Genomic DNA, 26689 nt, shown 5'->3' on the forward strand with positions numbered 1-26689 from the left:
TGGATAGAGCACCGGCCCTGGAGTCAGGAGTACCTGAGTTCAAATCCGGCCTCGGACACTTAACACTTACTGGCTGTGTGACCCTGGGCAAGTCACTTAACCCCAATTGCCTCACTTAAAAAAAAAAAGTAAAAAAAAAAAAAAGAAAGTGATGAATTGAGAGACAGCTAGAGAGACTTGACAATTGAAAGCTGAGATACAAAGAGGATTTCAGAGAAAGATATTGGTCTTGGATGCCCTGTATTTCTGGAGTTATGACGTCTCTTGGATTCCTGGTCTTACTTGTGTGCCTCATGACTAGTTTTATTGGGAAGAATAGGTTCAAAGCATTTGCTTTGATCTAATCCTGTCTACTGACTGATTATTAATCCTTAACCCAACAGTGGGGGCTTGGAGATTTATAATTTTAGAAGTGAATACCCACAGAGTACACTCTTGGAACCTCAACCTAAAAACCTTTGAGTGTTGAGTTGGAGTAGCATCCCAAAGTGGTTCTTACAAGAGGCATTTGATACACTTAAAAATAACAAAGAACCAATGTTACCATTCCATTTATGAACGTGTTTATTTATTTGTCAATATGTAACTCCAGACTTTCTTTTTAAGGTGAAAGGGGAGAGGGGAAAAGGAACACATGGTTAATAAAAGCCTACTATATACCAGGCTCTGTGTTAATTGCTTTATAAATACTATCTCAGGGACAATGAAAGAAAGGAAGGGAAAACAGGTGCAAAAGGAGCAGTTGGAAACAGTTGTGACTTGAGACCCAATCTGCTTTTGTCAGGGATAAAACATTCTGAATCCTACATGTAGATCCACAGTTTTCAACTTCGAATTCTCTTCCCTGGAATAAAGCAGTAGCTAAAGGGAGGACGCTTTCCTTTGATTTCCTTAAGCCCTATCGTAAACACATAAAAATCAAGCTCTTCCCAGAACACAATAAAAAAGAAGCGCCCGGTACTCCAACAGAAAAACGTTAACTCCTCTCTCTCTCCCTTCCTGGAGTAGTGGCGGTGGTAGGCAGGAAGGAGGAGTCCCAGTGTCTAGAGCCACTCGTTCAGACATGGCTCCACCTCCTGTGATCCGCCTTCTTCCTACCCAGAGCTTTCAAATCTCACTGTAGCTTCTTCAGCCCTGGCCGTGGTAGACTAAAGCGAAGTTAGGTTGGAGTAAAGCCTGTGCCTTAGGAGAGGAAAAGACCCTGTTCTTTCGCTCGTACCCCGATTGCCTGCGCACCGCAGAACCTAGATGGAAGAGATTGCGATATGGTGCGGAGCGTTTGACTGAGCCCTTTTAGTCTGCGAAGTGAGCCTCAGCTGGGCCTCTGTGGAGCAGAAACTGCCTGTAGAGCCGGAAAGTGGGGGAGTACGCTTTGAATGAAGAAGCATAGGGTGGAAACGCCTCCCCATGCTCAAAACTGGAGTTATTTTGGTGTTACGCGTCGGCTAGAGAAATCGGCTTGTGGGACCGAGTTTTATTTGGGACCGGTAGGAATTCATGCTTTCTTCCCCTTCCTCACCACGCCCTTGCGTGCTTCCCGGGCCCATTAGCCTTGAGCACTGCCTGGGGTTGGGTATGTAGATGTCGGAGCATGGGGTGCTCATGACATTGAGTTTTGATATTTCGGAGAGGTTCATCTTGGTGTACGGAGGTGGCGTTAGGGACGAACCTGGGACTTCCCCTTCTGAGGCTACGGGTCTGTGCCACTGGTTCACAGTTTAAGGGAAATCTAGGGTTGCTGTCCCCTAAGATTTGGACTATCGGTGGTTGGGTAGGAAAGAAGGTAGAAGGGGAATTTCAAATGGGGATAGTTTTAAGCCTGGCTACGACCTGGGGAGGAAAACAGGGAATGGGACGGGATGATGCTTGGGGAAAGGGCAGCAGCAGATTGCATCTCCAGCAAAAAAAAAAAAGAAGCTGCTTTTGTATGAGCAACTCCTTACATATGGAAATGACGATAAGGTTGTTCCTCATTTTTGTTCTTTTAAAGGACTTGCTCCCTGAACTGCAGTGAGGGCTGCAAAGTTTTGTCTCTCTTTAAAAAAACTTAACAAAAGCCTAATCTCTTGTCTTCCTGGGGCTCTTGAGACCGGCTGCTGTGCTCCAGTGAGACCGACAGAAGGTAAGAGGAGGGGAGGGGAAGGGAGGGAAGGGGGGAGGATCGGATCGGGCGATTGAATACTTAGGGGAGTTTCTTTGTCTATTGCAAGTTGAGGCGGGGAGGGAAGAAAAGCCCCTGTTGTGACAATATGTGAATGATATTTCCTAATGGCCGCGGATTAGTGGTAGAAAATGTACTGGTTGCTAACGGTGAAAAAGCATCTGTTCATCACCACTAGTTCACAACCATTGACACCTGACTGAGTTGGAATAAACAACTTTCATTTTGATCCAGGAGCTGATCTGACAATCTTGGGTATCAGAGAGGACTAGCTTTGTAGGCTTGTTCTGTTGTTCCTACCCTTTTCTATCTAGCTATTATATTAAAAATAACTATTAGCTATTAAAAACGGACTCTTTCTGCTGGTATGTGAAGCTTCATTTAATATTTCAAGTCATTTTAGAAAAGATTTTCAAGAGATACATGCAATTAGTACACAACCTGGAGTTTATAACTAGGAGGGGAAGGAGAGAACAGAGAGGAAGGAATTACTGAAGAAATACTGGAATATCAGTTTTGAAAAACTGAAGTGTGGTAAGTTGCTGGAGGAAGGAAGATTCCACAGTTTCATATGCTTAGTTTGTTTTCTGAGGTTTTTAGAGTCATCCTCTGACCAAAGGTTTGTAGTGATGAAAATGGTCACTACTGAAAGAACTGCTCTGAACTAAATCATTATTCCTGGACTCAAGCCCTGATCAACCTCAATTAAGGTAGAAATAAAACGATAAAAGCAATTTTTGTTTATTTCTTTTTTTAGCATAAAAAGTTTTGAACCTAAACACTAATCTATATATAGATTTTAAAACAGGAGGGGATTGTACATGAAACTAAATATTCTATAGATCTTGTTTAAGTATGTAACAAATTCAACATATAACTTACATTTATTATTTTCTTTTTTTGTCATATTAGCCAATCTGATAGGTGTGAGGTGGTACCTCAAAGTAGTTATCAACATATGACTTACAAAACTATACTACTTTACTACTTATTTCTTCATAAAACAACTATTATGTAATCATTCTGCCTTCACTTGAAGTCACTTGTATAGCAGCAAGCTGGCCCAGTAGATAGAGCATCTGCTACCCAGAGTCAGGAAAACTTGAGTTCAAATTTAGTTTCAGGGGGCAGCTAGGTGGAGCAGTGGATAGAGCACTGGCCCTGGATTCAAGAGGACCTGAGTTCAAATCCAGCCTCAGACACTTAACACTTACTAGCTATGTGACCCTGGGCAAGTCACTTAACCCCAATTGCCTCACCAAAAAAAAAAATTAGCTTCAGACATATTTACTAACTGTGTGACCCTGGACAAATCACTTAATGCCTTTTTGCCTCATCATTTGTTTTATCATTTGTAAAATGGGGATAGTATTAGCACCTATCTCCCAGGGTTGTTGGGAGGATCAAATGAGATAATAGTTGTAAAAGCACTTAACATAGTACCTGGCATATATGTATATGTATATATATATGTATATATATATGTTTATTATTAATATAGATTTCTAAGAATTGCTTGAGACACAACCCAATTATTGAATTTCAAACTTACAACTACATATTGCATTGTATTGTGCACATGGTAGAATTTTGATCTGATTATTCTGAAAAGAAAACTCACTTTTATACATAGGCTGAAGTACTGAAGTACTAAGATCCCACTTAACTCTTCTCTCAAATCCATCAGCAAAATTTATGGCTATTTGTATCTATTTTCATTTGTCAGTCTGTGAGGAAACATTTTTTTGGGCCAGTTTAAATAGTTGGATTGATTTCTTATCTGCTTTGGGGAACCCTTGGACCACTGGAGAATTTTGATAGTTGAAACAGAATTCTGATAAATCTTGGCTTGAGATAGAATAAGTCTATGAAAACTCATACTGAATGTGGTGGGGATAAGAAGGTGGTACAGACTAAAAAACTGAGTTTATTAGAAGGGATGTTTAAGAACATATGAACAGGAAAACTTTTTTGTTTTGAGAGGTGTAAGATTTTAATTGTGTCGTCTTATTTAAACTTTTTTTTTTCAGACCAGATTTTAGGTTGAATATCAGGAGAGTTGTTTTCTTTTTTTTTTGTATGACATGATCTGATTGTAGAAGGGAAGTTTTCCGATCTGGATAGTAAATAAAAGACTAGCCTTACAGTTGTCCCCAAACAAATACCCTACAACATCAGTAAATATACTGTAGCTACTATCAGCAAAATATTAGAGGATATGATATTGGAAAGTAATGACAATAGAAAATAATGTACACAAAGTTTTCCTATTAAAACTTTTAAGAATTGGTCACTATGCTTTCTCAGAATGGTCAGAATTCTCTATCTAGATGTATAATGACCCTTAATATCAACTCACACAGAAAAGAGTGGACTTAACAGTATTTCTCTGCAGCCATTCTTAATTTTCAAGTACTTTTGTGTTGGTTATGAGTCAAATATTGTTCTAGAAGTTTCTTTGAATTTAAAGTGACATGTCACCAATATTGATCGTTCAATTTTAGGAATGATGAAAATACATTTTGTTAAAGCATAGGCTAGCTTAACCTTTGAGTACTTGAGAGAAATTAAAATGTTTTTCATTCAGTTTAAACTCTAAGAATTAGTTTATTTCAGGGCAGCTAGGTGGTGCAGTAGATAAAGCACCAGCACTGGATTCAGGAGGACTTGAGTTAAAATCTGGCCTGAGACACTTGACACTTACTAGCTGTGTGACCTCGGGCAAGGACTTAACCCTCATTGCCCTGTCCCAAAAAAAGAATTAGTTTATTTCAACATAGGCAATTATTTAAAATTAGTAATTAATGTGGATTGAGATCTACCTACTAAATACTGTTAGTTGAGTTCAGTTCTTATGGGGGTCTTATGTAGTGTTTCAAAAATAATAAAGAAATGCAGCAAAGAAAATAGCTTATTGCTTCTCTAAGAAAAGTAGTTTTAAGAAGATTTTTACAGATGAGAGAATTGCAAGTCTATAATGTAACCCCCTAGGGACACATTTTCTCATATATAGTCTGTATTTAGCTTAGAGTACTTGTGGCCCTAGAAATAAAAAGTGTTGTGAGTTTGCTTTATGAATTAAAAAAAATTGTTTTCCAATGTAAATATAGTTTTCAACATTCATTTTTTATCATAAAAGTATTTTGTCATTTTCTACTTACATGTAGAGATAGTTTTCAACATTTGTTTTTATAAGATTTCTAGTTCTAAATTTGTCTTCCTCCCTCCTTTTCCTCCCCTTCCCCAAGACAGCAAGCAATCTGATATAGTTTATATTTGTATAATCACATTAAACATATTTGGATCATTGTATTGCTGAGAAGAGTTAAGTCTATCACAGTTGATTCATTTTTGTAAGATTTTGAGTTCCAAATTTTTCTCCCACCCTTGTTCTCAAAGCCAACAAGCAATCAGATATAGATTATACATTACAATCATGTTAAATATATTTCCACATTAGTCATGTTCTGAGAGAAGAATCAGAACAAAAGGAAAAAAAAAGCACAAGAAAGAAGAAACAACCACAAAAACAACAATAAAAGTGAAAATAGTATGCTTCAATCTGCATTCAGACTTCATAGTTCTTTTTCTGGATGTGGAGAACATTTTCCATCATTAGTCTTTTGGTATTGTTTTGGATTGCTGAGAAGAACTGTTTATCACAGTTGATCATCTCACAATGTTGTTGATATTGTGTACAACATTCTCTTGGTTCTGCTCATTTCACTTGGCATCAATTTGTGTAAATCTTTTCAGGTTTTTCTGAAATCTGCCTGCTCATCATTTCTTATAGCACAATAGTATTGCATTACATTCATATACCACAACTTGTCCAGCCATTCCCCCATTGATGGGCATCCCCTCATTTTCCAATTCTTTGCCACTACAAAAAGAGAAGCTATAAATATTTCTGTGCATGTGCATCCTTTCCCCTTATTTATAATCTCTTTTGGATATATACCTAGTAGTAGTATTGCTGCGTCAAAGGCTATGCACAATTTTATAGCCTTTTGGGCATGGTTCCAAATTGCTCTCTGTGAGTTTGTTTTTTTTAAAAAAATGACAACTTCTGGGTACTATTACTCCATGAAAGTTCTTATAAGAGCTCAGAAGCCCCAGAAACATTCCAGAAAAGTTCTAAAAATCCAACAGAATGAACAATAATGAAAAAAGCAAGAAGTACCTGCTAATCATCACCTTCTAAGATACTTAAAACTGGTGCCCCAGTTGCTTTTATTGAAGCCACACAGAAAATAAGGCAAGCATGGTGCCCAGGCAACCCTAACACTGGGGCACTCTAAAAGGGACAGAAACTGGCATTGCTATCATCATAGCAATCAAGCAGGATAGGTGGCTTATCAGGAGAACTGAGATATGTATAATCTATGATATCCAGTTGGGATTTGTCAGGTCCACAAGAGGGGATAGAACCAACTCTTCTATGTGTTTAAGGTTCACGGAGGAGACAGAGAGACTAAAACTTGTGTTGATCATCTAGATAGACTAAAAAACAAGGATTCTAGCAGAGGTCAGGCCACCATAGCAAAAAGAATAGAGGCATCAGCAACCAGACTATACAGTGAATAGGAGCATGCATTCCAGGCATAGGGGACAGGCAATGCTAAGGGACAGATGGAAGATGGAGACTCTTTTTAGAGGAACTGTAAGTAGGTCAATGAGGATGGATCCTAGAATTCATGGAGGGGATTCAAGTGTAAGAAGCCTGGAAGGGTAGGATGGAGCCTGGTTGTAAAGAGATTTAAATGTCGAATAGAGTTTATATTTGATTCTGGAAGTGTTTTAGAGCCACAGGAGCTCATTGATTTGTGGGGGAAGGGAAGTAGAGCCATGGTCAGATCTATAATTTATATTTTATTTAAGCATTTTTTCCATTAGAAAGCATTTCTTTTCTATCCCTTTGTAAAAAATATTAACTTCTCCTAATTGAAAAATTATAACTATAGCTGAAAAATTATAGCTATAAGCTGGCTGGAAAATTATAACTAGCCCATAAGTCCCTTCGCGGTTGCCATTCAGTGTAAAAATTACTTTAACTGGGCCCTAATCTGTGAACTTCTGGCTGGCTATCTGGCTGCTTTTAATTTAATATGGGAAGAACCAGTTGGGAGGCTCCCCCTCTCCCCCACTGCCTCTCTCAGCCTGATAAGGAAAAGATTAAAAAACTTCTTTTCTATTAAAGCAAAACAGTTTATTTATGAGAACCAATTTAGAATTTATCCCTCCTCTTCTACCTCCCAGAGAGCCATCCCATATGACAAATAGTATTTTCTTTTTCAGAGAGGAAAAAAATCAGCGCAACAATATTTTGAAAAAGAATGAAAATGTTCAATGTATAACACCCGTGAACCTCCCACTTCCATGAAAAGGTAGGTGTTTTTTTGGGAGTGTCAGAAATAAAAATATAGGACTTTCCTTTTTGGTGAATATACAAAGGATTTATTACATTCTTGCAAGAATGGGCATGCAGTATAAAGAAAAGTGGTGCATTTTGCCAAAATTTGCTCTTTTTATCCTTAACCCTAATGCAAAGGTCCCTCCCCTCTTCACTTATTGGTTGATGACTAGAGGTGTACAATCTTCCCGAAATATCTTTACATATTTCCCCTTAACATGTCTCAGGCCTCTTGATAAGCCACCTATCCTGTTTGAAAATGGTGGTACTCTCTACCTTTGGGGTGTTGTCAGTTAATATGCATAAGCTGATTAAGCAAGTGCAGTACAAACTAGCTTTAACTTTTGGCATACTTGGACTAGCTACACTACTGGCCTTGAGGCCCCGTTGTATAATCTACTTCTAGCCATCTGCAAGACTCTCTTTTAGCCTTGATGCCCCTTTCTACAATTCTCATTCCTTACCCAGAATCCCTCCATGCCTCATTTTTTCTGAGACAGCAGAATTTTTCTGTTGTGACATTATTTTATTTCTCTCTATCCCTCCTCTTTTATTTGTTAATAATGCTGCTTTTCTCACTAATTTCTACAGTCTTCCAGTTTCTGTAGCATTTCATCACATAGCTCCTCAGTTTCTATAATGTAACATTCTTTTTCCTTGCTTTTGGATTTTCATAGTACCATCATCTGGACCCCTCCTGAACCCTTAATATTTGTTTTTGGTACCATAATCACTTGTATTCCTTCTATTGCCCTAGTAATTAAACTTATAAAACATGGGATTAGACATGGAATTAATATCAATCCAGAAAGTGCACATTGTACAAAGAAACCAATTTGTTTCCACTAGCTCCTCAGTGAGCCATGATGGCCATCCATTATTCCAAATGGAGTTCCATCTTTATACAACATGTGTGCCATTTTTCTAATATTAGTTTTCTAATATTAGTTGCTATTTCCTTCACTACTCTTCCATTATCTTTTAGACATTAACTTTTAGACAAGTGCTTAAATTCGATTTCCCACAGATAACCCCTTCTTCGGTCAACATATAATTTAGGACCAACCTATGTTGTAACATACCTTCCCTTATCTGAGTGACTTGATCTGCCAGTAGTTCCAAAGCCATGGCAGTCTGTTGGTTATTATCTCTAACATGGCTTGCAGTCTGATAAGCCTATTCAGAATATGGACCTGGGTACCTGGCCCATAAACTTGAATTGTTCTCTGTAGGGGCCATTCATCTCCCCATCCATTAGCATTCCCTGTGGTAGCAAGTATTGTATCTATACTCCTTTTCTGGATTCCTAGCTCCTCATACAACTGAATACCTAATCCTGTCCCATACGTATCCTTCAGAAGGAAAAATTGGGGCCTAAACAAACCAATATAACATATACCTGTCCAACCTTTGGGAAGGCACGTGTAAGCAGTTTTGCCACAAATCCAATAGTGTCCTTTTGTTGTTGTTGTTGTTGTTGTTGTTTTTGGTTTTTTTTTGGGGCAATGAGGGTTAAGTGACTTGCCCAGGGTCACACAGCTAGTAAGTATCAAGTGTCTGAGGCCAGATTTAAACCAATAGTGTCCTTTTAAGGCTGTTTTTGTTCCTTGGAAAATTCTGTACTTATCGTATTTTTGGTAACAACCCCCATATATAACACAAGGAACAAATGCCAATAACTATCAAGACTATAACATCAGGCATGGTTAACAGCATTAGCTAATATCAAGTCTTTTTGTAATTTCAGTAACACACTCCCATTGTCCATTTAATTACAATTTTATCTTGGATCTCAGATTTCCCATGTAGTTGTCTGGTCTCTGGAACTCCTTTTCTTGGGGCAGTCTGGAAGCTGTCTTGTCTCCAGAGTACTTCTTCAGTAGATTTACTTCTCTGGTTTCAAATTACTTGTTAGATACTCCTCAGATGTTCCTGTTAAAATCTCTTGCAAAACATCTCAATACAAACTGGTATAGTCTCTCAAATTCTACTTCTCCAATAACTGGTTCATATAGTTAAAAACTGCCTCAAACCTTATGGTTCTGATCTTATTAACAATAGGGCTATAAGAGGAATATCAAAATCAAGGTCTCATAGTTTACCTGAACCTTAAACAATTTATAACAAGTGCCCCATGCTGTTTACAGCTTTATCTAACTCTGTATCTAATAAACATTATTAACGACAGGCGTAAGGGTTACCACTACCTTGATACATGCAAACCCTTTTTATTTCATGCAATCAACATGTCCATTTTACTTTCTTTGATATTCTTTTTTTAAATTTAATTTTTTATTTTTTTGGTGAGGCAATTGGGGTTAAGTGACTTGCCCAGGGTCACACAGCTATAAGTCTTTGATATTCTTAATCTTTTGTTTGGTCTACAGACTCTTCCCTTATCCAGACATCTGACAGACATTCTTTTTCTTGTGTTTCCCTAATTTGCTTATACTATCTAATTTGTCTAAATCATGTACTCACTTTGAGCTTATCTTGCTATAAAGTGTGAGATATAAATTGCATACTTTCTGCCAGACTAATATCCAGTTTTCCCAGTAGTTTTTGTCAAATAATGAATTCTTGATCCAATAGCTGGGACCTTTGGATTTATCAAACACAAGGTTACTGTGGTCATTTACTTCTGAATATTGTGAATACTTCTGAACAATCTGTTCTAGTAATCAACCATTCTATTTCTTATGCAGTGCCAGATTGTTTTGATTATTGCCACTTTGTATTATAGTGTGAGATCTGATAATGCTAGGCTGCCATCCTTCATTTTTTTCATTGATTCCCTTGATATTCTTGAACTTTTATTCCTCCAAATGGATTTTGTTATTATTTTTTCTAGTGCTTTAAAATAATGTTTTTGTAATTTGATTAGTATGGCACTGAATAAGTAAATTAATTTAGGTAGCATTGTTATTTTATATTGCCATGACCTACTCTTAAACAATTAATATTTTTCCAATTGTTTAGATCCTTATTTATATGAAGCGTTTTGTAATTGTGTTCTTATAGTCCTTATGTGTGTCTTCGCAGATATCTTATTGGCAAATAATTACTTGGCAAGTATATTATGTTGTCTATGGCTATCTTAAATAGATCTTTTCTATCTCTAATTGTGGTTGGTAATATATAGAAATACTGATCATTTATATGGGTTTATTTTATATTCTATAACTTTGCTAAAGTTAATTATTTCATCTAGTTTTTTTTTAGTTGATTCTCTAGGATTCTTTAAGTATATCTACAAAAAGTGATAGTTTTGTTTCCTTGATGCCTATGCTTATTCCTTCAATTTTTTCTAAGTCTTATGGCTATAGATAGATTTTTTTAGTATGATATTGAATAATAATGGTAATAATAGACATCCTTGCTTCATTCTGATCTAATTGGAAAGGCTTCTACTTTATCCTTTTTTTTTTTTTTTTGGGCAGGGCAGTGAGGGTTAAGTGACTTGCCCAGGGTCACACAGCTAGTAAGTGTCAAGTGTTTGAGGCCTTATTTGAACTCAGGTTCTCCTGAATCCAGGGCCGGTGCTTTATTCACTGCGCCACCTAGCTGCCCTCCAGTTTATCCCTTTTACAAATAATGCAGGCTGTTGGTTTTTAGCTAGATAGTATTTATCATTTTAAGATAAGCTCCATTGATTCTTATGCTTTCTAGTACTTTAATAGGAACGAGTATTGTATTTTAACCAAAGTTTTTTCTGCATCTATTGGTATAATCATATGATTTAAATTTTTAAAAATTATTGACATGGTCATTTATGCTTATGGAAGATCCCATGTCATGTGCTACTCTAATTGTGGTTCCTTGGTACTTGGACTTCTTTCTGGATGATTGAAGTCTTTTTTTTTTTCCCTTTGATGTGGGAGCTATGAATTTTGGCTATGACATCCCTTAGGCTTTTCCTTTTGGAATTCCTTTCAGGAGGAGATTGGTGGGTTCTTTCTATCTTTGCTCCAAAGTTCTAAATGATCTTTGTAATTTTTACTTATTATTGAAGTATAGTGTACTGGATTAAAAAAACCGATTATTTTCAGGGAGTCCAGTAATTCTTAAATCATGTCTCCTTGAACTCTTCAATGTTTTCAATCTTTTGATTTTTCCCCCATGTTAAGAACCCTCACTTTATTTTTGTAAAACATTAAAAAATTATTTTATTTTTAATTTATGGACCAAAAAAATCATTTTCATGGAATAATTGATTTCTCTGTGGTCTTTTTCAGTTTTTGTGGGATTCCTTTCTTGGATAATATTGACTAGTTTTCTTCATAGATTACTTATTCTCTTAATTTTTTCCTCAGGAACTTTTATTCATTTTTTATCTCTTGTTTAATTTCTTCTAAAATCCTTGTGGCAAGGCCATTTTTTTCTTTTGAGCTTCTGTGGTTGTTATTGTTTTAGTTTTGTAGTATGCATGTGTGTATATACACATTTTAAAACCAGATAGTGTTTTCTTTGATTTCCTCATCTCTTCAGTTCTAGCTTATCAAAATCTTGGTTACTGAGTTCCATGTTTCTTATTCTTTCTGGTTTAGTCTATTCCATTGATCTATAACTATTTTTCAACCAATAGCAGATGTTTTTGATGACTACAGTTTTATAATATAGTTAGAGATCTAGAAATGCTCTTTTCCCTGCATCCCTGCTTTTCATTACTTTCCTTGATATTTTAGGTCTTTTATTTTTTTCTAAGTGAATTTTGTTACTATTTAATCAAGTTCTATAAAGTATCCTTTTGATTATTTGATTGGTGTAGATTAAAATTGTCAATTAACTTTGGTAGAAGTAATTTTTTTTTGTTTTTTTGTTTTTTTGTTTTTTTGCAGGCAATGGGGGTTAAGTGACTTGCCCAGGGTCACACAGCTAATAAGTGTCAAGTGTCTGAGGCCCAATTTGAACTCAGGTACTCCTGAATTCAGGGCCGGTGCTTTAACCACTGCACCGTCTAGCTGCCCCCGTAGAAGTAATTTTTATCATATCAACACAGAAAATTTTTATCCATTTTGAACTTAAATATAAAAAGACAAAAAAGAGAACATTTCCATGTATACAGCACAGCATAAAAAGAGGATTCAATATAAAACCACGAATTTCCATTTCTTATTGTTTCTTTATTTTTCTTTTGGAAAAACTATGTGATAAATACTACACATCATTTTCAAAGCTACCCTGCTTTTCTGTGTGCTTCCTTCTAAGTTTTCTTTTGTTCTCTGCTGTGTACTTTTCATTTTTTTCCTCCCTCCTCTGTCCTGCTAGAAGGCTATTAGACACAAATTTGTGTGTATTATATATATGTAAAACCATACAATACACACTTCTATTTATCAATTCTTTCTCTGGATGTGAATAGCATCTTTCTTCATAGATGTTTTGTAGTCAATTTGAGTATTTATAATATTCAAAATGACTTAGTTGTTCAAAGTTCTTCTTAGCGTGATATTGTTGTTACTATGTACAACATTCTCTTGATTCCACTCATTTTACTCTTCATTTCATGCAAGTTTATCCATGTTTTTCTAAAATCAAACAGCTCATAATTTTAGGGTGTATCACAGTCATATACTATGACTTGTTTAGCCATTCTCCAATTGAAGGGCATCCCCTCAATTTCCAGTTCTTTGCCACCACAAAAATTGCTGCTATAAATATTTTAGAACATAGAAGTTCTTTTCCTTTTTCCCTAATCATCTTTGGAAGTAGAGCTAATAGTGGTGTTGCTGGGTTAAAGGGTATACACAGTTTTATAAAAATTTGGGCATAATTCCAGATTGCTTACCAAAATGATTGGATTGTTCATAGTTCTGCCAATAGTGAATTAGTGTCCTGATTTTTCTACATCTTCTCCAACATTTGCCATTTCTCCCTTCTATCCTTTTCAACAATCTGATAGGTATAAAATATCTCAAAGTTGTTTTAATTTGCATTTCTCTAATCAATAGTGATTTAGAACATTGTTTCATATGACTATAAATTATTTTGATTTCTTCATTGGGGAATGACTCATATTCTTATAAATTTGACAAAGTTCTTTATATACTTGAGATTTGAGACCTTTATCTGGGAAACTATAAAAATTTTCTTCTAATTTTCTGCTTTCTAATTTTGATACATTAGTTTTATTTGTACAGTGCCTTTTTAATTTAATGTAATAAAATTATCCATTTTACATCTCACAATGCTCTCTGTCTCTTGTTTATTCATAAATTGTTATAAGTCTGATAGGTAATATGTTCTTAAGATATTTCCATTTAGATGTAGGTCATGTATCCATTTTGACCTTATCTTGATAAATAGTTTAAGGTATTGGTCTATGTTCAATTTCTGCCAGACTGCTTTTTAGATTTTCTAACAATTTTTTGACCAAATAATGAATTCTTATCCCCAAAACTTAAATCTTTGCATTTATCAAACACACACCATAACTACTTGCTACTGTGTATTATATATCTACTATGTTCCACTGATGTACATTTCTATGTCTTAGTCAATACCAGATAGTTTTGATAATTATTGCTTTATAGTATGGTTTAAGATTTGGTACTGCTAAACCTACCTTTACAGTTTTTCATTAATTCCTTTGATATTATTGACCTTTTGTTTTTCAAAATGAATTTTGTTGTTATTTTTTTAGCTTGGTGAAATAAGTATATTTAGGTAAAATTTTTATTTTATTATATTGGCTCTGCTTATCCATGAACAATGAATATTTCCCCATTTATTTAAATCTGACTTTATTTGTATAAAGTATTTTATAATTATGTTCGTGTAGTTCATGAGTTTGTTTTGGTAGGTATACTCCCAAGTATTTTTTTACTATCTACAGAAATTTTAAATGGAGCATTTCTTACTATCTCTTCTTGCAGAGTTCTTTTGGTGATATATAGAAATGCTGATTTATGTGGGTTTATTTTAAATCCTGCTACTTTGCTAAAATTATTGTTTCCACTGACTTTTTGGTTGAGTCTTTAGGATTTTTCAAGTATATCATCCTATCTTCTGCAAAAAGGGCATAGTTTTATTACATCATTGCCCATTCTGTTTTTTTTTCAATTTCTTTCTAATACAATATTGAATAATATTGATAACAATGGACATCCTTGTTTTATTCCTGATCTTATTGGGAAGGCTTCTAGCTTATCCCCATTACAAGTAATGATTGCTGATGGTTTTAAAGGTAGATACTTTTTATCATTTTAAGGAAAAATCCTAATACACGTATGCTTTCAGGTGTTTTTTTTTTTTTTTAGTGAGGCAATTGGGGTTAAGTGACTTGCCCGGGGTCACACAGCTAGTTAAGTATTAAGTGTCTAAGGCCAGATTTGAACTCAGGTACTCCTGACTCCAGGGCCAGTGCTCTATCCACTGTGCCATCTAGCTGCCCCTGCCATCTAGCTGCCCCATCAGGTGTTTTTAATAGGAATGAGTGTTGTATTTTATCAAAAGCTTTATCTGCATCTATTGATATATGATTTTTATTACTTTTGTTATTGATATAGTCAAATATGTTAATAATTTTCCTTATGTTAAACCATCCCTGCATTCTTGGTATAAATCCTATTTGGCCACAATGTATATTCTTTGATTTATATTGTTGTGGTCTCCTACCTTGTATTTTATTTAGAATTTTTGCATCCATATTCATTAATAAAATTGGTATACGCTTATCTCTTCCAAATTGTGACTTTCCCCATCATGATTTTCCTATATCAGGGGTTGGCATAAGAAATTAAATGGGAATTTGGGGGGAGTTTTGCAGAAGCTACAGATAACAATTAAAGGCTAGCAGATGACACAGAAAAACTTTAGAAACTCAGAAATGCACAAAATTTATGTGTAGTATTATATAATATCAACCCAAATTTTATAATAATGGACTGCAAAGACCACATAAAAGAAAAAAAACCAGACTTTTTCTGATATGAAGGTGGGGGGAATTTTACATGGATCTTCCAGCTTTCAGGGGTTCTGTGCTCCTAACTCCCAAGATGTGGAAAGGATAACTGTATAATATTCCTTCTATGTTTTTGCTCTTCCTGGTTTTGGTATCAATACTGTATTTGTTTCATAGAAGGAGTTTGGTAGGACTATTTTGCCTATTATTCCAAATAATTTATTTAACACCAGAATTAGTTAATGTTTGTTAGAATTCACTTGTAATCTGCTTCTAATGTTTTTATCTTAGGAAGCGCATTTTTGGCCTGTTAGATTTCTTTTTCTAAAATAGCTTTATTTAGATATTCTATTTCTTCTTCTGTGAATCTAGGCTGTTTTTATTTTTGTAAATGTTCTTTCATTTCACTTAAATTATTGAATTTATTGGCATGTAATTGGGCAAAATGACTCCTTATAATTGCTTTGATTTTATCTTCATTAGTGGTATATTCACCCATTTCATCTTTGATACTAGTGATTTCGTTTACTTCTCTCTTTTTAAAAATCATACTAACCAATGGTTTATTGTATTGTTTTTTTTAATAAAACCAACAACCAGTTTTATTTATTAATTCAATGGTTTTCTTACACCTAATTTTTTCTTTTTTTTTTCTTCTTTTTTTTTTTAGTGAGGCAATTGGGGTTAAGTGACTTGCCTAGGGTCACACAGCTAGTAAGTGTTAAGTATCTGAGGCCGGATTTGAACTCAGGTACTCCTGACTCCAGGGCCGGTGCTCTATCCACTGCGCCACCTAGCTGCCCCCTTACACCTAATTTTTATGAATCTCACCTTTAATTTTTAAGATTTCCAATTTGGTGTTCTTTCCAATTTTTCAACATTCACAGTTTTTATGATAGTTCTTTCCATTTACATTGCTGCTTTCTTTGTTTGCATTGTTTTCTTGGTTATGTTTACTTTGTCTGAATCAGTTTATGTAGATTTCCCATGCTTCTTTGTTTTCATTGTATCTGTCATTTCTTACACCATAGTAATATTTCTTTATATTCACATTCCACAATTTGTTTAGCCATTTCCCAATTGATGGTCATCTACTTTATTATATGAATTGTTCTCCTGGTTTTGCTCACTTCATATAAGTTTTCTCAGGTTTCTTTGAAACAGTTCCTTTCATTTTCTTTTACAGCTTAATAGTATGTTATTCTATTCATGTCATAATTTGTTCAGCTCTTCTTCAATTTATGTTCATTTTTTAATATCTCTGTTTATATTTAAATATTATATATGATATAATATATTTATTCTTACACTAACTCATTAAGTAAACTACAAAATTATGCTACAATTATTAATAGCATAATAAATAATTAAACAAAGTTATATAATAATAATTTATAGCATAATAGCTGTGAGAAAGATAATAGCCAAAATAACCATTAATCATTACTAAAACTGTTGACTCCTCATTATTGGAAACATGGTAACACTATTCACTTTCTTTTTTCTTTTTTTTTTTTTTTGCGGGACTATGGGGGTTAAGTGACTTGCCCAGGGTCACACAGCTAGTACATGTCAAGTGTCTGAGGCCAGATTTGAACTCAGGTACTCCTGAATCCAGGGCCAGTGCTTTTATCCACTGTGCCACCTAGCTGCCCCAAGAAACTGCTTTTTTTTTTTGTGGGGTGATGGGGGTTAAGTGACTTGCCCAGGGTCACACAGCTAGTAAGTGTCAAGTCTCTGAGGCCAGGTTTGAACTCAGGTCCTCCTGAATCCAGGCCCAGTGCTTTATCCACTGTGCCACCTAGCTGCCCCCAACTATTCACTTTCAGTATAGTAGTTAAAGTCTTTTCTCAAGATGCCTTTTTTTTTTTTTTGGCTGGGCAATGGGGGTTAAGTGACTTGCCCAGGTTCACACAGCTAGTAAGTGTCAAGTATCTGAGGCCGAATTTGAACTTAGGTACTCCTGAATCCAGGTCCAGTGCTTTATCCACTGCGCCACCTAGCCGCCCCTAAAGTCTTTTCTCAAGGATTATTTTCATATTTCTTTGTAAGATAAAAGAAAAACCTAGTTCTTTCAGGAGGTAGGTTCTTTCAATCCTTTTTTTTTCCCTCTGGTCTCTTTTTAGCCATCACATTTAACAATCTCTCCAGAATGGTAATTAAACAAGCAAACTCTCAAAATTCTATTGCTTTTAAAAGATAGAGTTATCAGTAACCTCAGTGGAGAGACTACTGATGCTTGTTTTATAACTGTACACACACACACACACACACACACACACACACACACACACACACACACACACACTTTTTTTCTCCCTACTAAGCTTCTTGAGGGAATCTTTATGTCCTCAGTGACTAACACTATTTTTTGCATAAAATAGGCCTTTGCTAAATGCTTGTTGACTAAATGACTGATTAAAAAATAAAGTTGAAAGGAAAATTATAGTCTTATATAGTATATCAGATGATGACTATGACTGTATTAGGATATTCCAATATGAATGCCAAAATATCCTAATAATGTCTTCTTCTTATTTCTCTTGTCATGTGTAGGTAGATGCAGTGGGTTATGGGATGGACGAAGCAGAGCAGAATCAGCATGAAGCTCGTCTCAAGGAGATGTTTGACAGTTTTGACACCACTGGCACTGGGTCTCTAGGCAAAGAGGAACTGACAGACCTCTGCCACTTGCTAAACCTACAAGAGGTGACAACAGCACTCCAGCAGACTCTGTTTCAGGACAACATCTTAGGCAGGGTAAGTAAGATATGAAGAAAGGCAAAGGATTAGAAGGGGGGGGGTAGGGTGGTTAAATGTGGAAAGGAGAGCAATATTATGTTGCAATTTCTGAAGGGATTAGATACATGTTATTGGTTGTTAACATTGTTGTTTTAAGTCATTTTATCTCTATAAGACTCACTTAAGTAATACCACCCATAGTTCTTGCCTCATGGGATTGTTGTATCAAATAAAAATGTATGTAAAATACATGACAGATCTTAAAGTTTTATATAAAAGTCAGTATTTGTTATTATTTGTTATTTGTTGTTATTGTTGTTGCTACTGTTAACATTTACACTGATCATTGCAATAGAAAGAAGAAAAGGAAATGAACTTTCTCAGAGATAAAGAGAAAGGGGATCAGAGAAGATGCCCAAATTTCTACCTTGATTTCTTTTATTCTTTGTGAACTCTTCTTGACTATAGGCTACTTTACTAGGCCTATACTAGTCAGTTTGGGAACTAAGATATTCACTGAGAATAGGAAATTCATTAAGAGCACTGACATTCATATCTGGAATTCTATGATTTGTAACATCCAACAAAGCTATTTCCTACATGGATTGTTTCTCTAGTGGAGTATAAATTAAACATCCATCCTAGGTGATGAATATGGGAAGGCAGGTAAGGGCTGTTTGATATAATGTATCATTCAAAATGGAGCAAAACTTTCCTCAGATATATGTGTACTAATGTTAACCAAATAATTTTACTTAAGTCATAATTTTCCCATGGATCAATCTAATTGAGGTTATAGGTGTGGAGGGAAAGTTGTTTCTTTTCTTTTGGTTTTGTCAGAGTATGAGGAAGGGTGGTTTGATCTGCTATGACCTATCAATGCCATCAATTTTTCACACTCTTTTTTTTTTTTTTTTGGCGGGGCAATGGGGGTTAAGCGACTTGCCCAGGGTCACACAGCTAGTAAGTGTCTGAGGCCGGATTTGAACTCAGGTACTCCTGAATCCAAGGCCAGTGCTTTATCCACTGTGCCACCTAGCCGCCCCCAATGCCATCAATTTTGAAATACAGATCATATGTCAATGTGTTCAAATCCATTTTAAAGATTTTTTTTTTAGTTATCAAGCTTTTATGTTTTGCACCTCTCACCTCCTCCAGCCTTACATTGTATAAGTACTGACCCTTTTTGAGACAATGGTTTTTACCAAGTGGTATAAACTGAGTTGTATTTTTCACCAACTGAAAAAAAAAACTCCTTCACTGGCTCTTCCCTTTTTATCTCTCCCTCCTCCATTTTTTTTCTTTCTCATCCAGTGAAAAGAGTGACACATAACTCCAATGAATCATTAGTGAACAAGCATTTTAAAATGTTAATGTGCCAGAGACTACAAGAGCCCTAAGCAACCTGAAACAACATATATCAGGTCGAAATTAGTATACTGAGTGTGACATTGTCAGGAGCTTTGGCTTTAGTAATGTAAATGTACCATCAGTAGAACTTCATTTATAAAACAAAAACCTAAACACATCCACATAAATTATTTCCTTATCCTACATTCATGGTCAAACTTGCTTTTTTAAGGATCATATTTGTTCATGTATGTGACCCCTTGTCAAAATTCTGAAAATGTTGCTTTCAAAAAATAAAATAAGAACTTCAATTACCAAACCATTCATTACCTTTTCATTATAGTAGTGTAGCAAATATTTCTTAGTATTGTCAGTTCAGATGCTTTGGAAGAAAAAGGAATGTAGTTTCTTGGGTGGGCTCATAAAGATCTTGTGTCTTCTGGTGCAGATGTAGTGATATTAATGGTCTATATAAAATAAGCAGCTTCATTTAATGTGTATTAGAATTTAGGACCAAAAAACACAACTTTTTGTTTCTTATGGAAGCTGTCATATAATTAAAGGAAACACTCAACCATCTGTTGCAGTAATTTTAGATAATGTCAATAAATTAGCATTTCATCATTCAGGTAATATTATTATTATTAATAATGATAATTCTACTTATGTAGTGCTTTAAGATTTTCAAAGTGCTTTACGAGTATTATTTAATTTTATCTATTCTTGGGAGGTAGGTACTATTATTATTTCCATTTTATAGGTTAGGAAACCGAGGCAGACTTAAGTTAAGTGACTTGCTATTAAGTGTCCAAGGCCAGATTTTAACTCAGGTCTTCCTAACAACAGAGCCAAACTATGCATTGTGTCACCTAGCTACATCAAAATAGCTAGTATTTCTTTAGTGCCATAAGATTTGCAAATGACTTTACATAAGTTATCCCATTTAATCCTCAAAACAGTCCTATGAAGTAGGTACTACTATTTTCTGAATTTTACAAATGAAGAAACTGAGGCTGAGAGAGCCCAGGGTCAGGCAACTAGCAAGTATCTAAAACAGGATTTGAAATTATAGCTTCTTGACTTTGTCTAGCACTCTATCCATTAAGCTGCCTAGTATTACATGATTTTCTGATAATTTGTGATCATAAACTAGGCAAGCGGAATTACTGATTTGTTAAAAACTTGATGGGGCAGCTAGGTGTAGCAGTGGATAGAGCACCAGCCCTGGAGTCAGGAGTACCTGGGTTCAAATCCGGCCTCAGACACTTAACACTTAATAGCTGTGTGACCCTGGGCAAGTCACTTAACCCCAATTGCCTCACTAAAAAAACAAAACAAAAAACAAAAACCCTAGATACTGTGTTATCTGCTCTTTACAATTGATATTTACATGTGCATGATATTTACCCTGGGTCTTGGTGATGAAAATTAAATAGATCTGCCCAGTTATAGTGTAGTTTGATGTGAATATCATTTAAAGTAAAGCCATCTTGAAATAATCTTTGATACTTTTCAAGGAGTTGTGTAATTCTATACAGATAATCCCATAGTCTTGGCCATATATTTGTATCTTAGCTTATGTGAGAAAATAAAGGTTTTAGATAAACGTCATAGAATTTCTGCAGCTGCTGTTGGGCACATTTAGTGTTAATGAATCGATGATTCACATGTTCAACCAAAAAAGAGGAAAGAATTTATGATAATGTAGATTTCATGTGTTATAAAAAGTGAATATTGTCTGAAATCAGCTTTTAAAAATTGAAATGTTAGCATAAAAGGTCACAGAATTCTAGGAAATTACTAATGAGAAAAAAGTTTTTCATGTTATTAGTTTTATTTTGTGTACTGCATTTTATGGGTTATTTCATAGTTACTCTATTAGGAAAATCCATATTATCAGAGTTAATGTTTTGTTATAAAGAATTATGTGCATAAAAGTGTATTTTCAGTAATCTGTAGTGAAAGATTATAGTTTTTGTTGGTTGCTTGAGCCTAATCCCCTATTTCCTCTAGGTTCAATGTACCAACATTTGCATTTTTGACCTTCATACCATTTTCTAGGAGTCTTACCCTGGCAAAAGTCAAGGATGGTTTGTATTGTCACATAGAACAGTAGATAGGAAACTATGGCTCAGAAAGGTGAAATGATTTTCTGTAGGACAAAGAGAACTGTGACTTGGACCCAGGCTTCTTGACCCCAAGTCCTGTGTTCTTACCCTTATATCCCCTTTTGATACATGAATAGGTGAATTGTCATTATTCAAGATGTTCTCATCATTTCATTATCTAACACTACCTAGCAGAATGCTTTGAACATAGTGTATACCTAATAAATGTTGAACTAAAGTCTCCCAAATTAGGGTAGAAAGGATATTTTACTGTTACCTTCTTAGAACACTGATCTTCCATGGACTAAATGGCAGAATTATCTGGACTTTCCCTATAGACAAATTGATTGTAAAGCAGATGATAGGGGGCGGCTAGGTGGCGCAGTGGATAAAGCACCGGCCCTGGATTCAGGAGTTCCTTAGTTCAAATCCGGCCTCAGACACTTAACACTTACTAGCTGTGTGACCCTGGGCAAGTCACTTAACCCCATTGCCCCGTAAAAAAGAAAAAAAGAAAAAAAAAGGTAAAGCAGATGATAGCACTTTCAAAGCTTTGGATGTTTAATTGTTTTAGTTCTCTACTTAGTGATAGAAATAAAAACAAGAACAGGAGAGTAAAACTTGATTTTTAAATTGTTGATAATTATCCTATAATTAATGCGAATGCCATCCTAGATAATTCTGTCCTAGAATTAAAGAGAATTTCATGTCTCTCTTTTTTTCTGAGATGAAGTGATTTATTTTAGCTTATTTACAATAAGAATAAACTTGATAATGGTAAAGAAGACTTTTATCCCATAAAACTTTTTAGCATTGCATGTAATGTTAGCTCTGACTAATTGCCTGTCAAAGTATTATTTGGTGAATTGAAGAAATAGTTCTTAAAAGATCTTTCTTTTTTTTTTTTTAATCTTTGTTTACAAAATCCTTAGGCTGAAAGAGACCAAGAGAGAAATTCTCTCCTCTGCCTTTAGGCAATGCCAAATCATTTGGAAAAGCTAATTAGTTGCATTTTTTCTCAATAGTCATCTGAAAAGCAGGCTCTAGTGATAGTAGACTCAAGTGATAACCTATTCTAGTATCTCACAATCCTTAGGGAGTTTCCCCTCATTTTTCTGCTGTTGTTTGTGTCTATTTGCCTTGGATACAAAGAAGACTGGAAAAATATAAAATAATTTTTCTAATATTGCAAAAGCCTTTTTTTCTTTTGCTAAATGACTTTCTTTTCAGGAAATGAGGGAATATTTATCTTCAAGTTGGTATTTAAGGTGGAAAGGTTAAAAAACATTCTCCCCCTCCCCCATATTTTGGAAGAAATCAGGTAGAAAAAATAAAAACAAACCAAAAGTAAAGGGGAATTGTGTATTATTTATGTGAATGATCAATCTTTATTCTTTGGATGGCAACTTAATTCATCTTTTTCTCCCTTAGGTATACTTTGACCAGTTTAAAGAAGCATTAATACTTGTTTTATCCAGAACTCTCTCCTTTGAAGAGCACTTGGAAGAACCAGGTGGGATTCCTCCCCCCACCCCCTTTCTTATTCCACATTTCCTTTTAAAATCAGTGTCTAACAAATGAGTAATTTGTGGAAGTTAAAGCACATATCAGTAAAGGAGTTTAAGTGGGAAAGGCATTTCCCTTTCAAAGATTGTGCAGTCATTTTCAAAATCACAGTCTTGTAGCTTTTGAACACTAACAGAACACTTTTCTAATGTGTTACTCTATGTGGGAAGAAATAATTGATTTTCCTCCCTAGGTAACAAATCAGATGGTATAGAAATAACTCATTCTTGGAGTTGCAGGGGCTGGAAGAGTTCTGTGTTTCCAATTATCAAAAACTTTCCCCATCATGGTTTTGACATATGTCACAGGTTGGCCTAAGAAATTAAATGGGAATATTTTCATAGTTTTGTGAAAGTTGCAGCTGACATGCCAAGGCCAGCAGATGAAACAGAGCCTATGACCAAATACTTAACCCAAATTTTACAATACGATAAAACATCCCATAAAAGAAAAAGAAAAATTCAGACTTCTCTGGTACAAAGGGAGGGCCAAAATTTTTTACCCTGATTTTCCAGATCACAGGGGTGCCATGCCCTTAACCCCCACAATGTGGAAGGGATACCTGTACTGTCACATAAGCCAAAAGAGACTTTACTTATTTAAACAAAGAGAAGCAGAGTCAGAATGCTCTGAGCACTCTTCTAATCCTATGTGGCACAGCTTCATTTTTTATAGATTTAAAGAGAGGAGTAGATTAAGTAATAGAAGGAAAATATCCAGGAGGTTGAAGTTTCTACATTAATATTCTCAAATTTTGATATTTCTTTTACATTCTAACACATTTCACCTCATAAATGTCTTTGCAATTTCATTAAAATGTCTTTGTCATGTTGATTCTAACTGTCAAGTTTTCACCAAGATTGAGTTGATCCTTTTCTTTAGCATACATTGTCCTGGATAAATGAAATTATATTTTAGAACATCATATGAGGATGAGCTTTTGTAGAAATGCATCTAAAGGGCAACTAACCTACCTGGAGATAATTTTATTTACCTAAGATTTATATTTTGAGTGTAAGGTCTAAAATTCTAGCTATACTATCTAAAAATCCAATGAGTGGTCGCCAATCAATTATAAGCTTTAGCAAGAGTATTTGAGTGTTTAAGTATTTATTAAAGAGCATTAGGATCAGAGAGAAAGGTAAAAATCTAACTATTTCTAAGAGACCCCATCATCCCACCAGCCATGGTGAGGTCAGGTACCAACGCCTCCTGTGAAGCTGGGAACATCCCCCCAACACTAATTGGCTGGCAGCTTTGATAGACCGCACCCATGAGCAAACTTCACTTCCTGACGCCAAGGACCTGACTGACCACATGGCTTGCCCTCAGATGCCTTCTTCTCACAGAGGAGCTTTACTACAGTAACTCCAGCAGGTGGCGTCATTCTAATCATTACATGAGGAACAGATAAACCTTAAATAATACTCAAAGGAATATTTGGAGGGTGGTACTTTTGCGTTAAAAATAATTTTTCTGAGTAGTTTTTTCAATTGCAAGCAATTACTTGCTAATATGAAACATAGGCAATGCTTTTCTTCTTATGTGTTCCTGATACTTGTTACATTTGATTGTGCTCTATAAATCCCCCTGAAGTTAAAGTAAGCAGAAATTTTCTGTTATTTTCATTTTAGGAGTACATTAAGAAATATAGATTAGCTGTGCCATCCTCCTTTCTTTTGCCACTATTATATAATATTCAGATATGAGGAGGAAAATTCTAAATGCAGAGGCTTACCATTCATTAGGAACTCTGAAGGTGGTAATCTGTGGAAGGTTATTAACTTTCTGTACTTTTTCTTAGACAACATAGATATCAGGTTATAGCTATAGGAAAGAGAAATTAGGTATTCTTGGCTGTTATCCTTTTTGATGAATGTTTCTTGCCTGCTGTCTTAGACTGTTATTCTACTTAAACATAAGTGCAAGATCTGAGAACCTTGTATAGTCAGCATGGTGAAGTGGAAGCTGATTAAGGAGACCAGGATTTGAAATTACTCTTTTCTACTTACTATCTATATAACCCCGGGCAAGTCACTTAACCATGTTTGCCTCAGTTTCCTAATCTTCAAAATGAGCTAGAGAAGGAAGTAGCAAATCAGTTTAGTATCTTTGCCAAGAAAACTCCAAATGTTCAGAATGAACAACAACAACAACAAAATGGATGGGAGGAGGGGGAGGCTTAAATTAATGATTTCTAAAGCCCTTTACAATTCTAATATGCTATAATTCTCATTATTTTACATTCTCTAAATTTTTCCACTTGTAAAATGAGAGTGGTTATATCTATTACATATATTGCTGTTGAGGCTTTGGTTGGACTTACAAAGAGCTGATGGCACTTATTAGCTGTGTAACCATGGACCAGTCACTTAATTCTCTGAGGCTCAGTTTTATTTTTAGTGAGAGAGAGAGAGAGAGAATAGAACATACAGTTCCTACCAGTTAACTGAGAAAATTAAGTGCTTACTATGTGCCAAGCGCAAGCATTGGGGATGCAAAAAGAGGCAAAAACCAGTACCTGCCTTCAAGGAGCTTACAATTTAATGGGGAGGACAACTTGCAAATTAACATATACAAAGCAGGCTATATACAGAATAACTAGGAAATAATTAATTAACAGAAGGAAGGCACTAGAATCAAGAGGAGTTGGGGATAGCTGCCTGTAGAAGGTGGGATTTTAGTTGGGACTTAAAGGAAGCCAGGGAGGTCAGTAGTCAAAGCTGAGGAGGGAGAGCATGCCAGGCATGGAGAAGAACCAGAGAGAATATCTGCCAAGAATTGTATTGTCTTATTTATGGAACAGCCAGGAGGCCAGTGTCCCTGGATGAGAATACATGTCAGGGAGTAAGGTGTAAACAAGAATGGAAAGATAGGAGGGGGCTACTTTATGAAGGGTTTTAAATGCCAAACAAAGCATTTTGTATTTCCTCCTGGAGACAATTAGGAAACCATTGGAGTTTATTGACTAGGCCAGGTGTCATGCATGATCAGACCTTAGTTTTAGGAAAATCACTTCAGTGGTTGAATGGACTGGAGTGGGAAGAGACTTGAAGCAAGCAGACCCACTAGCAGGCTATTGCAGTAATCAAGGTTTGAGGTGATGAGGGCTTGCACTAGAGTGGTAGCAGTGTCAAAGGAGAGAAGGGGGCATATTCAAGAGTGTTGCAAAGGTGATAAACCCCGGCAACTGCCTGGATTTGGCGGGGGGGGGGGGGCCCCCCGCAATGAGAGATGGTGAGGAATCTAGGATGACTCCTGAAGGACGGGAAGGATACAGTTGCCCTATACAGTAAATGAGTTACATAAGTAAAATACTTTGCAAATGTTGACAAATCAGTTATTACTGCTATGAGATCGTTAAGTTCATCCTATGTCATTCCTTTGCTTTTGGTCTCAAGAAGTTTATTCCTTTTTTCTCTAGGATAGAATTCAAACTCCTCTGC

At 35.5% G+C, this 26689-nt stretch overlaps 1 protein-coding gene across 1 annotated transcript in view; it reads left to right on the forward strand.

Annotated features, from left to right (window-relative positions):
• The first annotated feature begins 1110 nt into the window (after positions 1–1110).
• Positions 1111–26689, forward strand: part of NIN (ninein) — a 165046-nt gene continuing 139467 nt past the window's right edge. Inside the window, 5 exon segments of the mRNA XM_043989230.1 lie at positions 1111–1487; positions 1991–2122; positions 7460–7548; positions 18034–18237; positions 23109–23190. Of these exon segments, the coding sequence (XP_043845165.1) occupies positions 18055–18237; positions 23109–23190 (265 nt within the window). The 5' untranslated portion in view covers positions 1111–1487; positions 1991–2122; positions 7460–7548; positions 18034–18054.

This window comes from Dromiciops gliroides, chromosome 2 (assembly GCF_019393635.1).
Source record: "Dromiciops gliroides isolate mDroGli1 chromosome 2, mDroGli1.pri, whole genome shotgun sequence".
Classification (NCBI taxonomy): domain Eukaryota; kingdom Metazoa; phylum Chordata; class Mammalia; order Microbiotheria; family Microbiotheriidae; genus Dromiciops; species Dromiciops gliroides.